Raw genomic sequence first — 27,003 nt, 5'->3', positions numbered from 1 at the left:
CTGTCAGCAGTGATTGGACAGTTTCAGACTGTAGGGACACTCCCCCAACTGGTAACACCCGGTTGTCCATTTATCCATAAATTTCTAGGAGAACGGTGCTCTTTTCTCCTATACCTAACTGCAAGGGTATGTTCACACAGAGTTTTTTTGTAGGCAGAAAATTCTGCCTGGAAAAATCGGCTCTGGTTTTTTTGAAGTGGTTTTGCAACACATGCGTTTTTTGCCGTGTTTTTTAATTTTTTTTACCTATTCAACAGACAAAGGGAAAAACCGCAAGTGTTTTTTGCCGAAAAAGTGCTTATTTCCGTCTCCCATTGATTTCAATGGGGTTTTTGAGGCCAAAAACACGTCAAGATAGGGCAGGTCTCTTCTTTTGCTCAAAGGAAAAAAAACGCCTCCACCACCCATTGAAATCAATAGGAGGCAATTTCAGCCATGTGGACAGGGCCTAACTGTTCATAAACTCTGCAGTCACTGAAAAAGCACATTTAACTGTTTAGGTATGAAAGTTGATGTCTCACTGAGGGATGATATTAGTGTTCAATCGCACAGCCTTATTATGGCTCAGTTTTATACGGAGCTATAAGGCCTCCATAGAGATAGATACTCTACTATACCACTGTGCCTCTGGTTTCATACATAAGCCTAAAAAAAAAAAAAAAAAAAAAAAAAAAAAGGTTCCCTGTCAGATTACGTACATATTCATACAACTCAAATAGATGATCACAGAATAAAGGCTTGAGAGAACATGGGGAGCTCACCCAAGACACTCATAAGAGTCTTCTGCTAGTACATTAGAAGCAGCCATTGAACATTGGGGAACAGGGTGCTGTGCTCCTGGGAGTGGGAGAACAGCATATGTAGTGCCTACCCTTTCTGGAGCTGAGCTCAGAAAAAACTGACAATTAGAGATGGAGCTTGCATAGGGAAAATGCATCATAGTTAATGCTTATGTGCACACACAATGGCTTTTTCAGAAAATTCACCTGAATGATCGCTACACTTTAAGGTTGAAAAACTACTTTTTTTTTATTGTTGAAAAGCTATTAATTTGACTTTACTAGGGGCATACACACATCACACCCTTATATCCTACTCTGAAATTGGAGAAAAGCCATTGACAAAGCCATATGGCCACTATTATGATCTCCACGGGCGCTGCCGCCAAGCTCACCCAGAGTCCTGACCAGCAAAGCTTCCCAGTTATGTAAAAGTAAGGGAGCGAGCAACGCATCACTGTAGATCCAGGCAGGTGTGCTATGTGGGACTCTGGAAATCAAGATGACAACCCCTTCCTTAGAACTAAGAAGAGAAATTTTAACAACTTGAAAAAAAGCATTATTCTGTGCTATTCACCTGCTTGTTTCGTTCCTTCTGTACTGAAGCGCTCAGCCGTTGGTTTTTCAGTCGGTCTTTAAACATAGATTGGCGATTTCTAGCTTCCGTACGTTGGGCCTTTTGACTCCGTACTTTCTCTTGCAGCTGCTGACTCTTTAACTCTTCCAACAGGATTCCCTGATAGTGTTTGAGCCGCTCCATTTCCTGAGGGTAGATGTACATTCAGTTCTTATAAGGCACCCTGGAGAAAATTTAGGGGGGAGGCGATGGGGACAGTCTCTCCCCTCTGGCCTAAACTGGTTTAAATTTATTTAGGGGTCTGGTGTATGGTCTGAAATACTTATGGGTGTCTAGTCTAGGTTTAATGTAAGAAAAGGACAGAGAATGACTTCAATCACAGAAGACGTTACCTGTGAGTCACTGGATTTAATAGTTCTACCTGTGTCTTGTCAGTACAGTATTCACTTGTATGGCGATATTATTATTTATATTGGTCTTTGTATAGTGGGAGTGTATACCTCTTCCTGACTGTTGGATCGGATGTCCCACTTTTTATTTTCCTTCTTGTGTTAATGGTGCGGCTAACATATTTTAGGGAGTAGTGAGGCGCCACGGCACGTGCTGTGCGCCGCTATTTTCCCCAGACTGTTCCCTCTATAATTTGTGAACTCCAAAGTTTGTACTTGCCGCCACTTTAAATCTTAGTCTTGTACTACCAGCAATTCTGTAACATACATCTATTAGGGCCTGTTCACATCGGCGTTGGCTTTCCGTTCAGGGGTTCCGTCTGAGGTTTCCGTTGGGTGAACCCCTCAACGGAAAGCCAAACGGAAACCTTAGCTTCCATTTGCATCACCATTGATATCAATGGTGACGGAAATATTGCTAGTTCCAGACGGAACCCCTGAACGGAAAGCCAACGCTGATGTGAACAGGCCCTTACCCAAATCACCTCATTTCCAAGAAAATTAGGACATTTCCAGCGACTGACTTCATGGTGCCATACAGATGACCTTTACTGCAGCCTATGCTATCTGAAAGGGTTTAATTAGGGTATGTTCACAAAGTGTTTTCGGGCCGCAAACGGCCGAAAAATTCGAAGCAGAGTGCCTCCAAACATCTGCCCATTGAAATCAATGGGAAAAACGACATTCTGTTCCGATGGGCCGTTTTTTTCCGCGTAAAAAAACTGCAGCGAAAAAGAAATGCAGGAACACTTCTTGGGACGTTTTTAGAGCTGTTTTTCATAGACTCTATTGAAAAAAGCTCCAAAAAGGCCGTAAAAACGCAGCGAAAATCGCGAGTGGCTTAAAAAAGGTCTGAAAATTTTCCCTTGCAACCCGCCCTATATTTTCAGACGTTTTTGACTCCGCGTGTGAACATACCGTTACTGTTGGCAAAGGAAGTGTTTTCTTATATTTCTTGCATATTGGGGAATTTCTGATAGATACTTTCCCTAAACGGTTTTAAGAGCTGTACCCCTTTGGGTGGTGACTTCCTTTGGCTAATACATCAACTTTGGCTTAGAGATCAGGAGGTTTTTGAGCAGTATCCTTTTGGCACACTGAACTTGGGAGATGTCAATAGCTCCGGACACTAAACCTAGAAATGTATGATAAAATCAAACTTAGGCCTTATTTACACAGATGTCTCCATTTTGCCAAGCAAAAAATGCTGCGTTTTGCGCTTGCAAAAGGCCTGTGTGTCAATTCACGTGAAATTCACTGACAGTCTGAACGGCCCCATTCACTAACATAGGTCCGTGCGACGCACCCGCGTAGCACAGATGTATTATACGTTTGTGTGAATAAGGCCTAAAGTGAATCATGCCCACATTGTTTATTGAACCATAGGATTTTCTGTATGATCCTGAAACAAGACTTGTAGAAATCCTGCAGAGAACACAAAAAAATATTTTCTTTTGATCCCTTCCATTTTCTGCTAAGGTGGAGCTTAGTCAAGTGGGTGGGGTGCATAATTTCCTGTCTCCTATTGAAGACAGGGAGCAATGTGGGGAAGGCTCCCTGTTGCAGCTTATTTCGCTACAGCCAGAGGGAGGCTGAAGGGGGGGGGGGGATTTTAAAGGTGATTTCAAGGGACACAGAAAAATGTATATATTCCTAATTTTTTTGTTATTGCAATATGAGTCCGAATAGAATCAACGAAAAGAGGATAATAAGGTAGAAATTTCGTTGTTTTTTTTTTTACACTGTCTGCGTTTAGTGTGACACTTCTGACGTTTCTGAAATCTTATGAAACTGGGAATCATGCAAATCTGAAATCCGAGCAACATAAAGTAGCAGCAGTCATTTAGAACCGTCCTTAAGCAATAATGAATTCTTACCTTCTCGTGCCTTTTGCGCAGCTGATGCTTCTGCAGAGCATATTGTTCTATCACCTGGTGTCGGAAAAGCTGGTATTTTTCCTGTAGATGTCGCTCTTCCAGTCTGAGAATCACAGTCTCACGAGCTGACAAAAGAACACATTGTTAGATACATTCAACATACAGGGTTAAACAGAAAAAGGTGTAGATGTGCTCAAACATTGCAACATAAAATCTGAAAGTTTAGTCCCTGAGGGCCAATTTGTGGGTCTCCAGCTTCGTAGAAAGATGGTGTTCGTTTTAATGCTCTTGTATGTATTGACTGTGAAAACGCTATTTGGACTGGCATTTAAACAAATGTCGAGCCATTCCCTAAACCACATTTCTTGAGAGAGGCTGTTGGAGACCATATTGTGACACATCTCATACACGTTTGATCCCATATGTAGCCACAAAAAAAAAAAAAAAAAAGTGTCCTACTATTGGCTCACTCCTAGGCACTTACCTCTCTTGAGGCTGTGGATTTTACAAAGGTTTTCTCTCTCTATGGTCATGACTTTCTTCTTATGTTCATTTACTACTTTCTGCAAAGCAGAGTTCAGCTCCTGCTGTTGCTCTACAAGAAATTTCTCCTGTAATGAGATAAACCAATGTATCTCTGAATGGATGGGATCAGTGTGAGACTGAGTGTAGTGCTTATAATCTGCTTCTATTTGTGCACCTATCATGGTGTGTTTTATCCCATGTTCCATCTTTTATATTTTGCCCAAAAATGGGAAAGGATCCCATTAGCAATAAGTAAGGAAACTTTTCTAAAATTTACAGATAAAACATGGACTGAAAACACAACCTTGTGAATCCAGGTCAGACTAGACCACTAGATGATCCTCTGGTGGGCCCAGGCTCTGGCAAAATAATGGGGCCTTAAAAAAAGACCATACTCGCTGTGATTTTAAGTAAATCTGATCCCATGTTCTGTGATTTGACCGTAATGGGCCCCCAAAGATTCAGCAGAAGACAAATCCAATGTGGAGCTGATTTTGGAGCCAATCACATTTTACTAGGGTCTATTTCTTATGGGGTGATTCACAAATATTCTCTATTAGACCGTCATGTGTGTTCAATGATAACATGCACATGTTCTGTCTAGATGAAGGATGGGCTCTCAGAATCCACTAGTGGGCCTAAGGAACCCCAGTCCAATACTGTTGCTCTAGAGGAGGTACTGCCATCAGGGACCCAGCCAAATAGGTATTCCGCCTGCCAGCTGACACAAACCAAAAGGCAACCAAGTAGCAGAGTAAAAATTAAAATTCTTGTTACTGTTTTAAGTCCCGGCGCTAAGTCCCTTACCGATAGCTAGAATGAAGGAACAGAAGCGCTCAGCACTGCCTTTTTGGTTGCTGTCAATATTTTCCATGTCCTTTTTTTTGGACCTACAGCGCTGACCGCTGCAGAATACAGCGTCCATTAAATACATCTTGAATGCCAACAGAAAGTCTGGCCTCGTCACCCAACATCAGTGCCAGTCCTCTCTAATGCTCTTGTGACTGAATGTACGTTAATCCCAGCGTTCTGTTTGAAAATCCATAAAAGGGTCAACTCCATATTAACCCGATGATTTTCAAATGTGATATTCAATATGGATGTGATATTTGACTGTCCGAAAACTATGGCAGTATAGTGTATCTTCCTCAATGATAATACCTATTGTGTTCCAATGGGTGTATGGATCAACCAAATCATCACCCCCACTTTCCTCCTCCCGTCTTATCATTCACTAACCCAGTTTTTCTCCGTAGCAACATAAGAACATGTCATAGATGATAGATGCATAATATGATCACAGTGCAACCCCGACGTCAAAAAGCCTGAAACATGTCAATTAATATTCTGATATTTTATACTTCTAATACATTGACACATTTTTGTCTTTTCTCCATATGGTGCCTTCTGCGAAGTTGATATTCTCCACCCACACCCCTTTCCAACAGCCAATTTGTATTATACTTTTGGAACAGTTGGCTGACGCGATTCGATAGATAATAGGTATCAAAGCCTCGTGTTTTTAATCTATACATTTCTGATTTTGAGTATACTATATTATGCTATATTTATATTTCATTGTGTTTAGTTTTAGCTATGGCTGAGCACTGCAGTCTATAAAGCCTTTTTTACCTCTTGCCTTTTGTCCTTTAGCTCCACTTTCTTCTTGTTTCTCTCTTTTTGATGCTGAGCCTTGATACGAAGGGCATCTTGCTGCAGGCGGTTAGTATGCTCCTGCTCTCTTCGTGCTCGTGACTGTTCTATCTGTCTCTCCAAGGCCTCAATCTCTCGCTCATAATACTGCTTTTTACTCTGAAAGCGCACACAAACCTTTATGTGAATACATGCAGGCCAAGCGTCGTAACCTTGATGTACGAACATCTGCAATGCATCCCTAGCAATTTGTCACTAGTAATTATCGACTGCATTACCACTGCAAGCATCTATCCCTGTCATCCATATGAAATCATTCCTGTTATCAATAAGTAATAGAGTGGATGCCTGTGAACAGTTCTCGCTTGGCCTCCAGTATAAGACGCCTGTCAACAGTTTGTGCTAGTCCTCCCGTGTGCCCCAGCCCACCCATTGTCTACAGCTTCCAGTATAGCTTTTGTCTTGTGACCCCCACTTACTATAATCTCTTGTTCAATGTGTCGGAACATGATCTCCCTCTCTCTTTGCATTCGCTGCTCCAGCTGGCTCTGTGCTTTCATCTCTTCCTTCTGCAGCACTCTCAGCTGCTGTAGCTCCTGGCGCCTGCAGAATACATTAAATGGGACATTCCATGCGCTGGATTAAGATTCCATTGCCAAGTATTGTAGAGATGCCACAGGCTGGCAGAGCGTGCGAGGGGCTGCAATTATACGATACCTAGAGAGCTACAGGTCGATGCATCTAATCGTGATGAATGTGTACCCCTTGCCTACACACGGTGGAAGCAGCCATTTTGTGGGCTAAACCAATTTTCCCGAGAATACAGCTTAATAATTCCCTTGGAAACGTTACCATGAAAGGAAACATCTGTGACGTCATTTCGTTTCTAAAGAATTTATAGACTGCATTCTCATGAATATTCATTTCGTGGAGTTCTTCACTATTTATTTGCCAAGTACATTTAAAAATGCACCTGTCGCTGATACACAATGAAGTCAGCCATTTTGTGGTCCAGTACACTATAAAATGTGCTACGTGTCCATTCATTAGCATTATCAAATATTGCTTTATTAATAAAAATCTCAGTTATATAGAATTCAGCTTTTGGGTAAGGTCACTGAGGGGAGGACGTGATCAACTTTTATATATATGACCCATTCACTAAAATGAGTGAAAAACTGTTCTCTCTTAAAGTTCAAGTTCACCTCTGAAGACAGCAGGGTACCCCCTCCCTCCACGCCACTGCTGCCCGTTCCCCTCCCTGCATAGCCGGAGAGAGGGGGGGGGGGGGAGTATCCTCTCAAAATGAATTGTTCTCTAGTGTAAGATTTGTCATGTTGGAAAAGAGTCTTTTTAATGGAAAGTGGTTTTAGCAGAAACAGGAGACTTTTCTTCAAAAAAAGCTTTGGATAAAGTAGAAGAGTAAGAAGCTACTTTAAATACCTTAAAGGGTTTAGACTAAACATACAAAATATATATTTGCAACCATTTTTTTATTAATCCACTGTATCTAAAAAAAAAAAAAATAAGCATCTTGTTTTCATTAAAAATCTTCTACCATTTTATGTTTACAGCTCCAATGCAGATCCATGTGAGTCTATTGTTACAGACTTCAAATAAACTGTGTAGTTTGGTCCTCCAGTCACCGTCCCCTTCATCTGTTTCCTATTTCTTACTTAAATATTGAATATATGTAGAGGACCGATATAAGAGTAACATATAACTACACAGGGTTTGTGGTCTGTAATCATTGACACATAGGTCTGCATAGGAGCTGCTGACCTAAAACCGTAGGAGATTTTTTATTTAAGACTATTTGCAAAGTTGCTTCAGTTTTTATTTTAGATGCATTGGTTCAATAAAAAAAAGTGTTGCACAGGTAAACGTACCCTTTTTAATTTGAGCATTAATCTAGTCTACTCGCCATGACAAGTCAGAAAGGAGTTTTTGGCCTTGCTGGGACAACCCCTTTTCTAAATACAAACCTGCTGTTGATCACTAGGTTCTACAACTAAAACCCACAGGGCCCACTGCAGGAAAAAGTGGTATTGCATGGCACCTATTCAACTAAATACGCAACCATGTAATATGTGGTCATGCGAAGGCCTCCAAAGCAGAAGCCGGTCTTCACAACAATTCTCCACTTTTGCTAGTGGAGAGAGTCCCCAGTGGGGGGCCTCTCTTTGTCGTTTATATGCCCGAATAAGGCACATGGAAAGTGGTTGTCCTGATGGGACAACTCCTTTTGAGTGAGGTAAATCGCTGTTTACAAGGATTATTGCCCTTCCTTTTAGATCAGTCAGGGCTATCTAATGTTCCTTTTGTTGTTTTTCTGGTTTAACTCGATGGACTTGTGACTTTCTTTTAAACAAACTATGGATTGAAAACCTGCATTCTCATGAATGTAAAAGATGTATGAAAAATTTATTTTTGCTTTATTCTTATGGGCTAGCTACCTATTAACCAATAAAAAATTATATAATAGACAAACCCCCCAGAGAGAATATATATAGAGACCTTAAAGGGGTTTTCCCATGAGGGACATTAATGACCTATCCACAGGATATTTAAAAAAAAAAGGAATTTGTTTTAGCAGCACAAGTCCCGATAACCGGAGCGGTGTCACGCTGTAAAGTCAAATAAACCCAATCTGGCGTAATGTAATCCTCAGAATAAACATAGTTGAACAGCAGCCCATGTCTCCAGGAATTCAATCAAAGGAATCTTATTGGTCAAACATCCAGCAGAAAAATTGGCAACGTTTTGACCCGTAACAAGTGCAGGCTTGAGAAAGGCCCTCCACTTGTTACGGGTCGAAACGTTGCCAATTTTCTGCTGGATGTTTGACCAATAAAAGATTCCTTTGGTTGAATTCCTGGAGACGTGTGCTGCTGTTCAACTATGTTTATTCTGAGGATATCCACAGGATATGTCATAAATGTCAGATAGATGAGGGTCCCACCTCTGGGACCTGCACCAATCTCTAGAACGGGGTCACCTAATCCCCGTTCTAGCTTTTTGTGCTCACCCTGACTCCCGGCCACTTCCTGATTACATAGTATGTAGTAATGGAAACAGAGGTGGGACCCGCAACTATTTGACATTTATGACATATTTCCTGTCGATATGCCATAAATGTCTCTGATGAGAAAACCCCTTTAAGCTTACCATACACATAAGATGAAAGTCATCCGAAATGGCAGATTTCAACCTTTTTGGTGAATGGTCGAGGAGAGAATGATGTTTGCTGAAATAACGATGGATCATGTTGGATTTTTTTCAGCTTAATTTGAAAGTTTTGTACCCGATATGCCAGTTCAGTCTGGCATGTTGAGGGCTGATCGATGGTATGCACGATAGGATGTAGGATTGATAGGCTGCGTTGTGGCCAATCGTAATCTTAAGTGTTTGGTCAACTAGTAGACAAGCAGTACTAGAATGCTCAAGAAATAGTAGAGAACTTCGGCCACATTGGGGCAGATTTATTATTTCTTAGCTTAAAACTAGACCAGGCAGGCAGAAGATGCGCCAAATTTGTCAGTGGTGTATGCTGTATGATAAATTTGGCAGATCTTGCTAGACATGTTAGACACTTTTCTCATCCTTACACCACCTCTTGGTTGGCCTACTTTGGACCAATATTTTGCACCAAACTTTTGGCACACACAGGCACATTTTAAGCCATGCCCATTTCCACTAAACCACATTCCCCTTTTCTAGACCATTTTCAAAACTTTCTAGCGAGGTAAAAAAGGGTATAAAGCACATAATAAATATGAACCTGGTACGCTAGTTTTTTTTAATGTAAATTGAGCCAGGATTCTGACGTATTTCCTCCATTTTATGTTTTGACTCCTGTTATCTGAACATTTACTAAAAACAAACATTAAAATATAGGAATATTATGCTTTAACACCAGATGTATCCGATTTATCAATGGTAGCACAAATCCTACAAAGGCAGTCACACACTTCTAATGGTATATTTACCTAACTGTACGTTCTTTGATATCTTTATTGCTTGGTTGAGATTTGCGTTTACATGAGGATACTTTCATCTCCTTTCCATCCACTATGAATCTCCTGGTGATACGGACGGTCCGCTCGGTGTCTAGAGAACTGATGTCCTTTTCATCTGAATTTGTATCTTCACACTGCACCTTGTAAAGGGGATTATATGGAACCATACAACCATTTGTCATGAACACTGAGGTACATTATCCAATTTATAAAAACTTAGAATGGATACTTATATTTATCAAGCTATCTAGTGTTTCCGTCATAAATTGTAAAAATATAGTTTACTTGGTTGCAGAAAAAAATCATTTGATATGGTCTGGTGGCACTGGATGGAGGAGGTGCTGGACAAGTTGGGGATAAAGGAAGAATGTCGCAACTTTCTCCCCAGTTTATATACATCCCCGAGGGTTAGAGCAGAATTTTATTATCTGACTTTGCACCCATTGGGACCGCTGTTCTTCAACATTTCCCTGCAACTGCTGCTCAGATACCTAGAGGACACTTTCCTCTTCTAAGATAAATCCGTTAATAATTAAGTAGTCAAAACTTCTCGCTGTGCAGATTATGTAATTCTTTTCATGTCCAAACCAATAGAGAATCTACCTCCATAGCTCAAGGCTATTACAGAGTTTGATGCTTACTCCAATTTCCGGGGTAATGCAGCAGTAGCCGAACTCCTCAAAACGGTCATTGGAGATAACATCCAATCTGGAAGTCCCTGCGGGGGAGGGGGGGGGGGAAGGGGTAGAAATCTCTCAAGTTCCTAAACATGTCACTTATTTTGGAATTAAAGGAAAAGTTTCACCTATATTTTTTTCATAATTAAAACCAGATCGTGAAACAGTATTTTTTCTGATCTATTTTTATTTTTTGATTTGTAGATTTTTTTCTATTCTATTTTCTGTATACGATTAGGGTATGTGCACACAGACAATAAAAAAACGTCTCAAAATACGGAGCTGTTTTCAAGGCAAAACAGCTCCTGATTTTCAGACGTTTTTTAATCAAAGTCGCGTTTTTCGTGGCGTTTTTAACTGGCGTTTTTTAAGCTGGTTTTCTATAGAGTATGAAAAACGGCTCCAAAAAACGGCTGAAGAAGTGACATGCACTTCTTTTTTGCGAACGTTTTTCAAAACGGCCGCGTATAAAAGCGGCCCATCCGAACTTAATGCCGTTCTTCCCATTTTAACTCAATGGGCAGATGTTTGGAGGCGCTCTGCTTCCGATTTTTCGGCCGTTTACGGCCCGAAAAACTGCTGAAAATAAGCCGTGTGAACATACCCTTATAGGGACAGTCATCTTGCCTGAGCTGCTGTTAATAGCATTTAGAGAAATGCATTTACAGCATCCACAAAGACCATAGGAACATATGAACAAGAGGGGACCCATTGACTTATATGGGAAAGTTTTCTAGGCATGTTCTGTGACCTATGCAGAGGTCAATGTGCAGATAGGGGGAGGGAGGAAGGAGCAGTGTTCATCACCTATTGTCTATGGTGGATCCTGCGATACATATATATATATATATATATATATGTGTGTGTGTTACCTTACATTGTAATCCTGCCTGTGAGGATAATGATGACTGCTAAGTCTAAATTCACACTGCCCTTATAGTACGTTTAGCTCTCTTCCGTGAGGGGAAGAGATGAACGAGAGTCCAGACTGCATTTTTGCTTCCGTCATAAAAACGGAAACCTAGTGAACGGAGGCAAACAATGCTTCTGAAACAAAAGAATTACCATTGAAATCAATGGTCATTCTAACGGAAGCGATGATTTCCGTTTTAGACTCTCGTTCATCTCTTCCTCCGACAGAAGAGCGCTAAACGTACTATAGTGGTAGTGTGAAAGGAGCCTAATGCCCCATTCACATCGCATTTATGCTACCCGCCGAGTGTATACGTTTTTTTATAACGTAGACCATTGAAAACATGTAAACATAAAATAAAACACTTTTGTATGTCTGTCTTTTTTATTATCGTGTACGTTTAGCGTATACTCATACGTCGGTATGCGTTTCTGTCATTTTTTTTTTTACCTAAAATCGTATACTTTTTTTTTTACAGTGAACACTGATAGAAAAGAAACAACAAAAAAGCCTGATAGATTTACTGTGTGTAAACTGATACAAACGTATAGCATTAAGATCAATAGAAAAAAAACAAAAAACGTTACATCGGGTGTACCTTTATTTGAGGTACAGAATAGCGTAGCAGACTGAGCTTTTGAATACTTTCAAAAACAGTATCCCAACGTAAATGATGTCAAACGTAGACCAAACAGATGCTTTTTTGGACTACGTTTGACCCATTATAGTCTATGTATACGTCGAGCTATACGTTTCAATACTTTTTTAGTTTAAAAACTTATACACTCGGCGGATAGCACAAACGCGATGTGAATGGGGCCTTTGAAGAGATCTCTACAGAACAAGAAGGGTTAGTCTCTTGTGAGGCTTAGTGGCCAGAGTGAAAACTGCATCGTTTTAGGATAACTTTTTAATATAGATAATGACAAAGAAAATCTTTTAAAAAATTCCCCAAAGTTCTTAAAAAATCTTTTTAACATAAAAATTTGATTTAAACAATAGGCCATTTTTTGATGACACATTTCCTTTAAAGTAGGAAGACACCAGGAATCCCATTACTCCCTAAATTACCCCTCCGTCCATTTTATACATATTGTGTCAGAACTTAAAATCTATGTATACCTTTGAACTAAAAATTTTTTTTATAGAACAATATTTTAGGTGATTTTAAGAAACGTTACAATTGACTTTTTATTTAATTCGTTTTTTTATTTTTTAAGATAGATTCTATGTATACAGGATACATAGAAGTGTGTATCGTGACGTCAAAGCCAATTCCGTCGGGTCAGCTGTAAAGGTGGATCGGCTGAAAGCTGGTCCTGCGTGTCTCTGACAAGCAGAATCCAGCTAATAACATTCACATCTAAGTTTATGAACTTAGACGTGATTGTTATTAGCTGGGTACAGCCAAGCTGTCAGTCCAGCTGACCTGACGGAATTAGCTTTGACAGCCTAGAGCCTGATGGTGAGGGATGCTATATGTTTAGTTAGTGGCCAAATATCATAGGATTATTTTTGCTGTAGTATTATTGTGTTGTTTTATTATTATTATTATTTTATTAATATTATTATTTCAATTTTTTTGTTCAGTTAATATCTTACCTCCTCTCCTGACGTTACATCATCTGTTATGCTTAACATGTCTTGGATTTCTTCCTTCTGTATGTTGGATTCATCATTAACTTCAGTAAGATGAACAGTCCATGAGCATCGGGCAAAGTGCAATCTCTTTTTTACTCCATGTTCCTGAATAACATCCTTTTCCCCATTACTGTCACCTATAGGCATACTCTTGTCACTCGCATGGCCATCAACAACACCTTCACAAGATTTTTTCCCATCTTCTTTATTGAGTAAACATGTTCTTCTATGTTCATTTCTTACTCTTATTTCATATGTCATCTCGGTTTCTGTTGAACGGAAAACTGATGGCGAATTGATTTCTTTTCCTGAACTTGTTATTGTCCATCGTCTTAATAATCTCATGGCAGAATGATTATAACCTTCGATACCTTTTCTAGTTTGGCTAACAATAACTGGTGAGATGGGTCTGTATAGATTTTTATAGCCTTCTGACGTGTGAGTGTTGTATTGCTGTAAATGAAGATCTTCATTGTTCTTACAAGTAGTTAATTCTGAATCTGCCTGTCCAACCACATTAGTGTATGTAATCTCTTTGTCTAAATAACCTACTTCATGCATATCAATTTCTGCTGTAGCCCGAGAAGCAGGACTTATATTCAGTTCTAAAGGTGATGTCTTCTTCTGTCCTATAATATCGTTGTCCTTGGCTACCTCTTGCCCTTTTCCAGCAACCCATTTTACTGATGCTTTTTTTCCATGTGAAAATGAATGTGGACGTTTCTGTACTCCATTGCGTTTTTCCTTTTGCGGTACAGACCAAGAACAACTAAAAGTGGCCTGGAGTCCATCATTCATATGTTTAAAAATTCTTTCATCTTTAGTATTATTCTCGTCATCCGGCACTGCTTCCATTATCATAGGTTGTTTTTCATCTGTGTTAAGAAGATGTGACCTTTCATCAAAGATTTTTATGGTCTGTTTTTGTCTATTTGATAACTCTGCTTCCAATGTTCTCCAAGCAACAGTGGAATTTCTCTTACTAGTGCAAGGCACTGACCATGTCTTAGTTAATTTCCTAGGTGAAGTACTAAGATTTTCATTACTTTTCCACTTCTGAGGAGGATGGGATGTAGAGTCAAACAAGTCCATGGCTTTGTTGGTAGTATTGGGGTAATGTGCTTGATTTACAGGAGAAATTACATCACATTCATTCTGTTGAAGTCCTATATTCACTTTCTCTGTAGAATCTTCTTTAGCAAGGCCATGAGTGGCTGTGTCTGTGTCCATATCTTGCATGTTGAGTAAGTCAATAACCTTAGTACTCTCCTCCTTTTCTCCTGATACCCCACAAGGTTGACATAGTCCTAATTCAGAGTTTTGTGTGTTAACAAGAAAGACCTCTGGAGGTGCGTGCACCTTTTTGACATGTTCTCTATCCTTAGTTTTCCGGAGCTCACTGTCGATTTTCCATTTAACAGATGCTCTGGCTTCCCCTGAAAATGAAGGAGCAGAACGCCTACGCATCTCTTTCAAGAAACTTGTTCTTTTCTGCAGTCTCATTGGTGGTTTTTGGTTTGTGTTTTTGATAGAATTACTTTCCTGGGTGGTTTGCTGGCCATCTCCTAGTTCTATAGAGAAGTTATCTTCAGAAGTTTGAGTGTTTCTGAGATTAATCTCTTGGTTTTGTACATTGACATTGTTCTAAAAAACAAACAAAAACTTAAAAAAAAAAAAGCCAAAATATAAACATTCAGCGTCTGGAAAACAAAGAATTGGTTATGTTTGAATACACTTTAAGTGGGAGAAAGTCACAATAATCGGTCACAAAGCACCCAAGACAAGAAAGAGTAGCTTTTCAGACCATATCTGCTATTTGTTTGCGTGCACTATATTATATTAAGGGTAAAAGTAGAGTGAAGATAGCTTTTTCTCACCACAATCAAGTCACAATCTTTCAGACTCCCTTCTTCTTCTTCTGTAACTTCTGCCAAAACTTCAGCCACTAGCTCTCTGAGTGGAGTATAATCAATATTCTTGGAAACGAAGGAGTGCTGGAGAAAAAAAAAATATATATGCAGGAGACTAAATTACTACAATTTGTCATTAAATTGGGCTGTCTTGTATCATTCTCTAACCTTGTCTTTTTCATAACTAACCTCAAGAAGTTCAATGGTTGAGGATCGTTCTTGGGGATTCCTCTGCAAACACTTGTTTAGAAAGTCTTTAAAATCTTGGGACCTAATTAGGATACAGAAGACAAAAATATAAAATGCACCAAAGATATCAAATGGCAATTGACTAATATGAGAAATTTACAATTAGGCAAAAGTTCTTTGCGGATTTGAAGAAATTGTCAATGAATGTAGACGCCTTCATATTCGATAACATTTATAAACACATTTGCTTGATATACCACAAGTGCCGATACTTCAGATTCGGTGGCTGGGACTTGAGGATCTTGAGCAAGACACGAGTAGGATTCATTTCATGGTTTGGTGGTTGCATTTCAGCTAACTCAATAAGAGTAATGCCTAGAGACCATACATCAGCCTTGTAGTCATATGGCGCATCTTTACATGTCTCGCACATTATAACTTCTGGTGGCATCCTAGAAGCATGAAGAAAGTATTTTGTAAGTATAACAGTAAATTAATTAAAATGACTTTAAATTTCACTCTAACCACATTTTTAATCAAACAATTTCGATTCTGGATTGCATTGGTTTTACTTTTAGGCTTATGCACATTATCATTTCAGTACAATATCAATTACTATTATTATAAATAATTGAGTTAAGAGCAAGCAAGAAAACATCACTCACCAATAAGGAGTTCCGATAAAAGAGCTCCGACGCTGCAGGGTCTGACTGTTCACCGCAGAGACACCAAAATCCGCTGACAGAGACAGGACATAAGTATTGTAAATTTAGTACCTATATAACCATTGTTTAATGAGTCAAAAGCAAGAAGAGAAAAGATCCTGCCTTGGTGCATTTATTGCCCATACTAGTTATTAGTTGTAAAAAAAACATGACTATAAAAGACGTAATTCTTTTTGAGCAGATAACTTTCCTTCATAATAAGTACAACACAGCAGCAACAAACAGTGTCCAGCATAGACTAGCCCACCAGATAGCTATTTACTGCAAGATCATTTGATTGCTAATATAATTCTTTGTAATACTTAGGCAATAATGTTTTGGAATACTAATAGGCTTTCACCTATGGTAGGCAATTGTTCAGCCAATAGAAATGCCTTGGGTGCTGCAGTTGTTATTGACTGAGGCAGCTAATGGAATAAACAGCCGTCATTGGTGCTTCAGAGCTTTCTCCGATGACGGCTGTTACCTCTGAAGAGAGAATGTCAATCATAGCCACGCTACCGCGATTAAACTCACATGCAGTTCAGCGGTGCTCACGGATGCATTTGGATCTACATGTACACCTACAGTACATTTGGACTATGGATGTTACACACAAATGCACCAAGGGATGTTCACTACTGTTCAGACTGCTCACATTTTTCGCACTTCAAACATATTGCATGCAATTACTTGTCTATCTTTATACGGCACGTAACTTCATTAACTGTACAGAAGTGGTCCAATGCTGAAGGCCTAGCAGGGTAACTATATACAGCTGTAGTCGTGATTAATAAAACAGACAATGCAGCACCATTTTTCAAGCCCGAAAAAAGTTGAGAAATGCATCAAAGGTTACTAAGGTTTACACATTGGTTGTATGTCACAGCTGCCATCCTCTTATACAGTATTTCCATTTTTTGTTTCATTAATTAAAAAGAACTCTAGTTTTTATGTTGTAGTTATTTATTTATTTTTAAATACTTTCTTGAGGCTAGCTATATTGGAGACACACTTCCTTCCTGTATTGTCTTCATAGACAGTGCAGCAGGGTGCGCTTGCTTTATGGGAACTGAAATAAACTAGACTATTGGACTATTATAGCCTCCAGGAAGTAATGGAGTACAGCCCCCTCCGCCAGAGACCAGAGAATGACAGGTGAGCCACATACAGAGCCTTATCTGTAAAAGAGTTTGGTATTACGATCTTGACTTATCTAGGCCTCCGGTAGTACAATAGAACTGACATTAAATCCACCAACTTCTAATAATAATAATAATGAGATTACTCTGCTTATTCTATCACAATCTACACTGCAAAACTGACAAGTGAGCTGTAGAAAACCGGAAGCGTCAGCCTATAGTGTCTGAGACCAGTGTGAAAACTGGAATATTTCATTGTTTTATTATATGGATAGTCAGATGATAAATGCCATTTAACTTACCTCCATGGATATAGTTATAACTTGACCTTCTTGTGATATGTGAGTGTCTTTTCTATAGATAATAATCCAGAATGTAATGAAGGACAAGAGATATAGTCATATTAAATTCTAACATCTCTTACCCAGTCGGATGTCTCCTTGTTGTGTGAGCAGGATGTTTCCAGCCTTCAAGTCTCTATGGATGATTTTCTGTGAGTGTAAATACTGGAGACCAAGGAGAGTTTGAAAACACACCACACGGATCTGGCCCTCGGTCAGGCCATGTCCTAGCTCTGCATATTTGGATTATATAGAGATCAGATATTCTCAGACTTACAGAAAATAAATGTGTTGAGTACACGTATAATTTTTTTTTTTTTACTCACCCAACATAACCCCATCAAGTGCTCCTCCAGCACAGAACTCCACCACGATCTGAGAAAGAAGGGGACCTGCCAGTCAAATTATTATAGCACTTTTACATTTGTTATCTGCTTATACATCATGTAGGCTTGTATGTATTGGCATCCCTTGTATCTTCTGTTGCTTATAATGTTACCTACTTTAACTGTATATTCTGATATTTATGCTGTACCCAATAATGCATGCATTTCAAAAGAAATGTTTTGTACATATTTCATCGCATCGTTTTACCCATAGCTGTTGATCCCAAAAAGCTGCTTCGAGAAGTCTAAGGATGTTGGGATGCCGGCATTGCCCCAGGATATTAATCTCAGACACATGATCCTCCAAGTCATCTTCACATGAAATCTCAAGGACCTTAACTGCAGCCAGTTCCTGTCTCTCCTTGTGATGTGCCTGAAAAAAACAGTATTATGTAATGATAATTTTTTTTAGTTCGTTTAACAAATTATATCAACCTTAGTTTATACTTCTAGAGAAACGTATGAATATGACTTTTCTTGATAGAACTTCTTAACGTTATGTATAAACTTAGCTTGTAGCTCAGTGGCCCTAATATAAAATGGTTACTTGGGTCCATCACCAAACTACCAATGCCATAAAGCTCTACCAAATGCAATCAAATCACCCCGTATAGGATCAATATACACTATAAAATTAAGTAGATGGCTCTGTGTAGTAGGATTACGTCAAAAAACGGCCAAAAATGTCCCCCATTGATTTCAATGGGAGGCGGAGGCGTTTTTTTCCCCACGAGCGGAAAAAACGCTTGCGGGAAAAAGAAGCGACATGACCGAGCTGACGAGGCGTTATTTGACGCGTAATTTGGTCAAATAACGCTTGTGGTGTTTCCACCTGCAAAAGACAGCTAAGCCTAGCCCCAAAAAGGGGCTGGCATTTCTGCTGCTTAGCTGGAGGCAGCCATTATTTCCTAGAAAGAAACGAGGAAGAACTTCCCCGAGGAAAGAACCTGCAATCCGCTACAGACCTCCATCCAAATTTAAAAAAAGTAAGTACATTACTGCTCACATCTGCCATACATGCCATACATGTAGGTAGATGTGCACATTTTTTTTTTCCGCTGCAGTTCATTTTTAATTTACATTTGAGGAACAGAAATGTCAGAAGAGGCGTACCATCGCATGGACATCAATGTTGGAAAACTGATTAATGAAGTGAGTATACAATGATTTTTTCATGTAAGGGCCTGTTCACATCAGCGTTGTGTTTCCGTTGAGGGGTTCCGTCAGTGCTTTGAGTTGGGGTGACCCCTCAACAGAAAAGAAAACGTAAACTATACGTTACGTTTGCATCACCATTGATTTCAATGATGATCGATCCGTTGATAATGTTTTCTGTTTGTCTCTGTTGTGCGAGGGTTCCGTCGTTTTGATGGAAGTAATATCGTAGTCGACAGAACCACTGCACAACGGAGACAAATGGAAACCATTTGTACCCGATCCGTCAACATTGAAATCAATGGTGATGCAAACACAAACCTATAGCTTACGTTTGTTTCAGTTTGGACTCTGTTCATGGGTGCTCCATTCAGGAATGGAGCCCAGAGTGAGATGTGTATGCTTTTTTGTGAGTATTGCTTTCATATTTTTTTGTGAATTTCTTTAGTCCATGTTCACACAGGGCGGATACGCCTAGTATAATGTACACAGTTGAGTTAATAAACTGACCTTTCAAATGTATTTTATTACAGGTCCAGTCACATCCCTGCCTATGGGACAAAGGTGTGGCCGGGTACAGTGACTAATCTGCGGGAAGATGCATGGATTGAAATATGTAAGGCACTGTACCCGGCCTGCACTAGCCTCTCACCAGCCTAAAAAAGGTGTAACGGTGAGTATGTCTTTGTTTTTTTTTAAATTGAACTTTTTTCCACAGGTTTTTTTATTTTTTTTAAAGTATTTTAAAAACTAACTCCAATTTTGTCTTTGCAGAGGAAGATGTGAAAAAAAGGTGGAAGAGCATGCGGGACCGCTTCATGAAGGAGGTGCGGAAGGCCGAGAGGAGTGGGGGCTCTCCATCTAAAAGACCAAAGGTCCCTCACCATGATGAGCTGCTGTTCATCTTGCCTAGCAGGGGACAATGGCCGTAAGTATTGATGCCTATGTTTGAATTTTCCAAATTAATTTTACGATGTACTTAATGTTTAATTTTTTTTTCATCGAACTCAAGGCAATTTTTAAGAGCCAGAGGCCCCTTCCACCCAAGATGAACAGCAGCATATATAGAGGGAACCCACTCCTTCAACATCCACCCATCATGAAGCGGAGGGGGAAGAGCAACTGGCAGGATGCTTGGTAGCCATAGACATGCCACCGGGGGAGGAGACACCTGTCTCCTCACCCGTGTCGGCCTCACATCCTGAAGCCCCCCCTGTGGCCACCCAGGTCAGTGATCCCGCCCCCCCTACCTGCACCTCTTCCACGCGGGTGCGTAGAAGGACCCCCCATGTAATGGACAGGCAATTGGATGTGGAGAGTGAGGCCATGTCCCTTATCAGGAGGGTGGATGGCGACGAGAAATGTGATTTATTTGCATACGCGTTGGCATCTTCCTGCCGCCAGATGCCAACGGAAAGGCAAGACAACTTTATGTCATACTGTCATGCCGTGGCGGCAGACTTCTCTAACGCCCCCACCCTGCCGGAACTGCGTGGACTTATCAGCTAGCTCCATCAGGCCCAACTTTCTGGTGCAGTCTCCACCGCCACCCAGAGCCAACCACTTACCACTCCTGTCTACTACACCTGCTGTTGTTTGCCACGTCCGGTCTCATCCGCCAAGTCCTGTGTCATCTGCCACGTCCAGTGGGATTCGCCACGTCTGGCGCAACCTGTGGCACATGCTGCCATCCGCCACGTCGGGCGTTACCTGCTGCACCCACCTCCATCCGTGCCAGAGCTGCAGCCACTGTCTGGACTATCCAGGTACCCTTGTTCGGGACTTTGTATTTCTGGGGTTCCCTGTTGTTTGACCAGCTGCCTCCCTGCTACGGCAGTGCGGCCTAGTGGGTCCACATACCCGCAAACCGTGACAGTACGCTCAGGCCATGGACCCCGCTGGTCAACCTGAGCCCTTGACCACACAAGCTGTGCTGGCCGAGATGCAAGACCTCCAGTCACGGCAAGATAAACTCCTCCTGTCGGTGAATGCCATTGCCAATCAGCTGGTTGCTCCAACCACAGTCGTCACCGCACCCATTCCTGCTGTTCCTCCTGCTACACTCCCTGTCTGTACCAGTGTCGATCCCCTGTGATCCCCTGGCCGTTACCTCCACGCTATGACGGAGACCCGAGGACCTGCAGGGGATTTTTGAATCAGTGCCAGATCCACTTCAGACCACATGCCAGGGCCTTCTCTTCGGATGACGTCAGGATCGCCTTCATCATCTCTCTCCTAACTGGCAAAACCCTGGCATGGGCAAATCCTCTGTGGGAACATCAGGGACCAGAGACCCATGACTTGCAGTGCTTCTCACTGACTTTCCGCTCGATCTTTGAGGTACCTGGGAAAGTTTCTTCAGCTGCTGCATCTCTGCTGCTCCTACACCAGGGAGACCTCTCCGTGGGCGAGTATGCCATTCAGTTCCGTATCTTTGCTAACCTGGAACAACGAGGCTTTGGTGGCCACATTCTGGCAGGGTCTGTCTTTGGGGATTAAGGACGAGCTGGCCGCTCGCGATCTGCCATTTACCCTGGACGATCTTATCCTACTTGCCACCCGGGTTGACATGAAGATCTGGGAGCGTTTCCAAGAGGTTCTCTGGGAGAGAGAACTTCCTAGGCTGGATTCTACTTTCCAGCAATCCTTACTATCCTCCTCAGTCGTCCCACCAGAGGATCCTCTGCAGATGAACCATGTCAAATTGTCTATCCAGGAGAAACAACGCAGACGCACTTCTGGACTTTGTCTGTATTGCGGCCTCGGAGGCCATATTGTGCGTCTGTGTCCCCAGAGGACAGAGAGACCCGATTGCCTAGGATTGGTTGGAGAGACAACCCTAGGTGGAACGGTACCTAATAAAGCATTCTGTTCCAAGCTGACTATTCCTGTGACCCTAGCATCCGGCGAGAGGACACGTCAAGTTTCTGCTTATCTTGACTCTGGGTCTGCGGCAAACTTCATACAAAAGGAGCTAGTGGATCATCTTCAGTTGCCCACAGTTCCCCTGGAGACATCTTTGGCTGTTGCCTCAGTGAACGGACTGCCTCTGCCTGATCCCATCGTTTCTAAAACCAAGCCGTTTAAACTCCAGGTTGGAGTCCTTCATTCTGAACTAATTTCTTTCCTTGTTTTGCCCAAGGCCATCAATCCTGTTCTGCTGGGCCTGCCTTGGCTTCGACTGCATGCCCCAGTCCTGGACTGGAATTATGGAGAGGTTCTCCAGTGGGGCTCCAAGTGCCTCGGTTGTTGTCTGTTGCAGATGCTTCCTGTCCAGCCTCCTCTACCTCAGTCATTGGCGGGACTGCTCCCCCAGTTCGCTCAGTTTGCAGATGTCTTCATCAAAAGGGAGGCTGAGACGCTGCCTCCACATCGGACTTATGACTGCCCCATTGAACTGGTTCCAAATGCCTCTCTCCCCGTGGCTGAGTATATCCTCTCTCTTTGCCAGAGTCTCTATCCATGTCGTCCTATATCAAGGAGAATTTGCAGAGGAGTGTCATACGAAAGTCTTCCTCCCCGGCCGGGGCTGGGTTCTACTTCGTTAAAAAGACAGACGGATCCCTTCGACCCTGCATTGACTACCGTGGTCTCAAGCAGATCACGGTCAAGAACAAATACATGTTGCCACTTATATCTGAACTGTTTGACCGTATATGAGGAGCTAGAATTTTCTGATGGCGGCCCTGGTCATTGTCAATCCTTTGCAGGTTAGAGACATGCCTCCGGGGAGGACTTTTGTTCGGTTGGCAGACAGAAGAAGAATTCTCCGATGGGGACACAGTTCTAAACTTGCTGGGCACCCTGGTGTTCATAAAACCCGAGACCTGATTGCTCGTCACTTCTGGTGGCCCACGCTACCCAAGGATGTTTTGGACTTTGTCTCTTCTTGCACGGTGTGTGCTTCTAACAAGGTTGCTCACTCCAAGCCTGCCGGCCTGCTTCAACCTCTGCCTGTACCCAATGCCCCCTGGCAGCATATTGCGATGGACTTTGTCACTGACCTTCCTCCCTCAGCAGGATGCAATACTGTCTAGGTGGTGGTGGACCGGTTCTCGAAGATGGCACATTTTATCCCGCTGACCGGCCTACTTTCTGCTCTCCGACTGGCGAGTCTCTTCATTCAGCACATCTTCCGCTTGCATGGCTTGCCCCTTCACATTGTGTCCGATCTTGTCAGCGGGACTGTAGTGGAGCAGAAATTGGAAACGGGTGAAGAACAGCGACCACCTGGCTTGATGGGGATTTATTCGTTGAGTGAACTGAAGGTAGGCAAGGTTCTTGTGGTCGGTGTAGATCAAGATGGAGTGTGCTGCGCCCTCTAGAAGATGTCTCCACTCCTCCAGAGCCAATTTGATGGCCAGTAGCTCCCAATCTCCAATAGAGTAATTGCGCTCAGCAGAAGAAAAAAGTCTTGAGTAGTAGCCACATACTACTGCCTTTCCTTTAGAGCTCCTCTGGAAAAGAAGTGCACCTGCACCAACAGAGGAAGCGTCCGCCTCCAATGAGAACATGTCGAGATACGTCAGGATGATGGAGGATCGAAGCTGAAGTGAAGGCTTTCCTGAGGCTAATGAATGCGGACTCGTCCTCTGGAGTCCGTACCTTGGTATTCACACCCTTCTTGGTAAGGGTAGAGATGGGAGCCATCAGAGATGAAAAGTTTGGAATAAACTGCCGGTAGAAATTGGCGAATCCCAGGAACCGCTGTATGGCCCTTAGGCCTTGAGGACGTGGCCATTCCAGGACAGACTTTAGTTTCTCAGGATCCACCTTAAGACCTTGATCCAAGATGATCTAGCCCAGGAAGGGCAAAGACCTCTTTTCAAAGACGCACTTCTCCAACTTGGCATATAAGCGATTCTCCCTTAGTCGCAGAAGAACCTGACGGACATGCCTCCGATGGGTCATCAGATCTGGGGAGAAAATCAAAATATCATCGAGATAAACTACAACACACATATAGAGGAGATCTCGGAAGATATCATTGACGAATTCCTGAAATACTGCGAGAGCGTTACACAGTCCGTAGGGCATCACTAGGTATTCGTACTGCCCATCACGGGTGTTAAATGCCGTCTTCCATTCGTCACCCTGGCGAATCTGGATTAGGTTATAAGTCCCCCGGAGGTCTAGCTTAGAAAATTTTTGGCTCCTCGTATGTGATCAAACAGCTCAGATATAAGTCGCAACGGGTATTTGTTCTTGACCGTGATCTGGTTGAGACCACGGTATTCAATGCAAGGTCTAAGAGATCCGTCTCTCTTCTTAACGAAGAAGAAGCCGGCCCCAGCCGGGGAGGAAGATTTTCGTATAAAACCCCTCTATAAATTCTCCTTGATATAGGCTGACATAGATAAAGTCTCTGGCAAGGAGAGAGGATATACCCGTCCACGGGGAAGAGAAGCATTAGGAACCAGTTCAATGGGACAGTCATAATTCCGATGTGGAGGCAACATCTCAGCCTCTCGCTTGCAGAAGACATCCGCAAAACTGGCATACTGAGATGGTAGATCGGAGAGTGACTGAGGCAGAGGGGGCATAACAGGACGGACTTGTCACAGGCAATGGCTATGGCATCTGGAACCCCATTGAAGAATTTGAACCGGGGCGTGTAGACGAAGCCATGGCAGACCCATCAGGATAGGATTGATAGCCTTAGGTAGTACAAGGAAGGCGATCTGCTCCGAGTGAAGAGCTCCGACCCGTAGTGTCAACGGCTTCGTGATGAACACAATCAGATTGGGCAATGGTAGACCATTCACAGAGGCAACAGCCAGGGGTCTCTCCAGAAGAACTGTGGGTAGATGTAAACGTTCCACTAGATCCTGCTGGATGAAATTAGCAGCTGCTCCAGAGTCAAGATAGGCGGAGGATCTCTCCGGAGATGATGGCTACAGGAATCGATAACTTGGAAGAGGTTTTAACGTTTGGAGACGTCCCACCTAGAGTTGCCTCTCCAACCAACCCTAGGTACTGGAGTTTCCAAGTTTCTGTGGGGATTGGCGCACAACATGACCCTTAAGGCCACAATACATACATAGTCAAGAGGAGCGTCTGCGCTGCTTCTCCTGTTCAGACAACCGGACTCTGCCTACCTGCATGGGTTCTTCAGGTAGTGCACTAGGGGAAGGCAATAGTGGTCTCTGGAGCGAGGGTGCTGGTCTGTGGACCCGGCTCTCTTGAGTGCGCTCCCGGATTCTCATATCAACCCGAGTGGCTAACAGGATGAGGGCATCCAAGGTAGAAGGAAGGTTGCGGGCTGCCAGTTCGTCCTTGATGTGAGAGGACAGTCCCTGCCAGAAGGTCGCCACCAGTGCCTCATTGTTCCATGCCAGCTCGGCTGCCAGGGTACGGACGGAGATAGCATACTCCCCTACTGTGCAACCCTCTAGCTTGAGGGTCAATAGAGTAGCTGCGGCAGAGGATGTTCGACCCGGCTCCTCGAACACGGCATGAAAGGACTGCAGGAAAAAGGCTAGGTCCGAGCATACAGGTCCTTGTTGCTCCAAGATTGGGTTCACCCATGCGAGGGCTTTGCCAGCAAGAAGGGAGATGATAAATGCTACCTTGGCCTCCTCGGAGGGGAAGAGATGAGCCCGTAGCCTAAAATGAACCGTGCATTGGTTAATAAATTCTCTACATGCTCTGGGATCACCATCGTAGCGAGGAGGAAGAGGCAGCGGAACTGTGGATCAGGAACAAACAGGAGGAGCAACGGGTAGTGGCACAGCAACAGCCTCTGGAGGAAGAACCGGAGGTGGAATAGTGAGTAGATCCAGACGGACCAAGATAGAATTCACAGCCTCAAGGAGTTGATCCTGACGTGTGGGTAGGTCATGCATCTCCGTCTGTATCTTCTGGACTGCGGTCTTGCGCTGGCCAGCGGGTTCCAAAGCCTGAGCGTACTGTCACAGGGTATGTGGACCCACTAGGCCGCTCCGCCATAGCGGAGAGGCAGCTGACCAGGTAACAGTCTATACAAAAAGTCTATAGCAGTTCGTTACACTTGGGTACCTGAACTAGTCCAGACGGTGGCTCTGGCTTCAGCAGTGTTGGAGGTCGGTGCAGCAGGTAGCACCGGACTTGGCGGGCAGTACAAGATGTGGCAGAAGACACTGGACGTGGCACAAGACACTGGACTTTGCAAACTACAGCAGGTGCAGTAGACACGACTCCAACACTAGTAGGCACAGGAACTAGAACACAGCACGGGATACAGGGACAGGGCACAGGTAACAACTGGAACGGGAAACACTAAGGAACCATTTGCAAGACAGACGGGATAAACTAACAACGCTCAGGCAAGCATCAGAAGGGCTGGGGCCATCTTATAGACCAGGAAATCGTGTGGATTGATGATGATGATCGTTTTCATGTACGCGCGCTGGCCCTTTAAGAGCGGGCACGAGCGTGCACCCTACGGGACGCAGCAGGCCAGAGCGGAAGTGAGCGCTGGTGTCTCCTAGGAAGATGGGCACCAGCACTCACGGATCCATGGCTGCGGGCGTCGGGAGGTGAGTAAACCCAACGGCCCGTGGCCATGGACGCTACACTGTGTCATCTGCCACATCCAGTGGGATTCGCCCCGTCTGGCGCAACCTGCGGCACCTGCTGTCATCCGCCATGTCGGGCGTTACCTACTGCACCCAGCTCCAGACCAACCGGACCCCCTAAACCCCCGTTGCTACATCACCATTGATTTCAATGGTGATGGAGCCGGTCCCCGTGGTTTCAGTTTGCGTCTTTTGTGCACCGGACCCGTCGTTTGGCCGGAAGCAATAGCGTAGTCGACTACACTTTTGCTTCCGGCAAAACGACTGATCCAGTCCACAAAAGAGGCAAACGGAAACCACAGGCACCGGCTCCGTCACCATTGAAATTAATTGGTGTCAGTTTTTGTCTGCTCAGGGTCCCGTTCTGACGGAAACCTCCGTCGGAACGTCAGAACGGGACCCCAACGCAGATGTGAACGAAGCCTTAGGTACATTTCCGCAACCACAGAACTGTAGAGTGTCCTGGTCAGACTTAAACAAAAAAGACTTGGTTTGACCATGACACTATAC

The 27,003-nt window shown here is 43.0% G+C and overlaps 1 protein-coding gene across 1 annotated transcript in view; it reads right to left on the bottom strand.

Moving 5' to 3' along the window:
- LOC142750503 (STE20-like serine/threonine-protein kinase) overlaps window positions 1–27,003 on the bottom strand; it is a 98,599-nt gene that overhangs the window by 2,542 nt on the left and 69,054 nt on the right. Inside the window, exons 3-16 of the mRNA XM_075859505.1 lie at window positions 17,991–18,155; window positions 17,723–17,771; window positions 17,480–17,629; window positions 15,875–15,947; window positions 15,467–15,661; window positions 15,210–15,291; window positions 14,991–15,104; window positions 13,072–14,754; window positions 9,850–10,019; window positions 6,340–6,463; window positions 5,840–6,019; window positions 4,167–4,293; window positions 3,683–3,807; window positions 1,357–1,542 (exon numbers count right to left, since the gene is read on the bottom strand). Coding sequence (XP_075715620.1) covers window positions 1,357–1,542; window positions 3,683–3,807; window positions 4,167–4,293; window positions 5,840–6,019; window positions 6,340–6,463; window positions 9,850–10,019; window positions 13,072–14,754; window positions 14,991–15,104; window positions 15,210–15,291; window positions 15,467–15,661; window positions 15,875–15,947; window positions 17,480–17,629; window positions 17,723–17,771; window positions 17,991–18,155 — 3,423 coding nt within the window. The remainder of the gene's footprint in view (window positions 1–1,356; window positions 1,543–3,682; window positions 3,808–4,166; window positions 4,294–5,839; window positions 6,020–6,339; window positions 6,464–9,849; window positions 10,020–13,071; window positions 14,755–14,990; window positions 15,105–15,209; window positions 15,292–15,466; window positions 15,662–15,874; window positions 15,948–17,479; window positions 17,630–17,722; window positions 17,772–17,990; window positions 18,156–27,003) is intronic.

This window comes from Rhinoderma darwinii, chromosome 3 (assembly GCF_050947455.1).
Source record: "Rhinoderma darwinii isolate aRhiDar2 chromosome 3, aRhiDar2.hap1, whole genome shotgun sequence".
Taxonomy (NCBI): Eukaryota; Metazoa; Chordata; class Amphibia; order Anura; family Rhinodermatidae; genus Rhinoderma; species Rhinoderma darwinii.
Note: the sequence above shows the minus strand (reverse complement) of the source record. Positions and strands in the feature narration are given on the sequence as shown.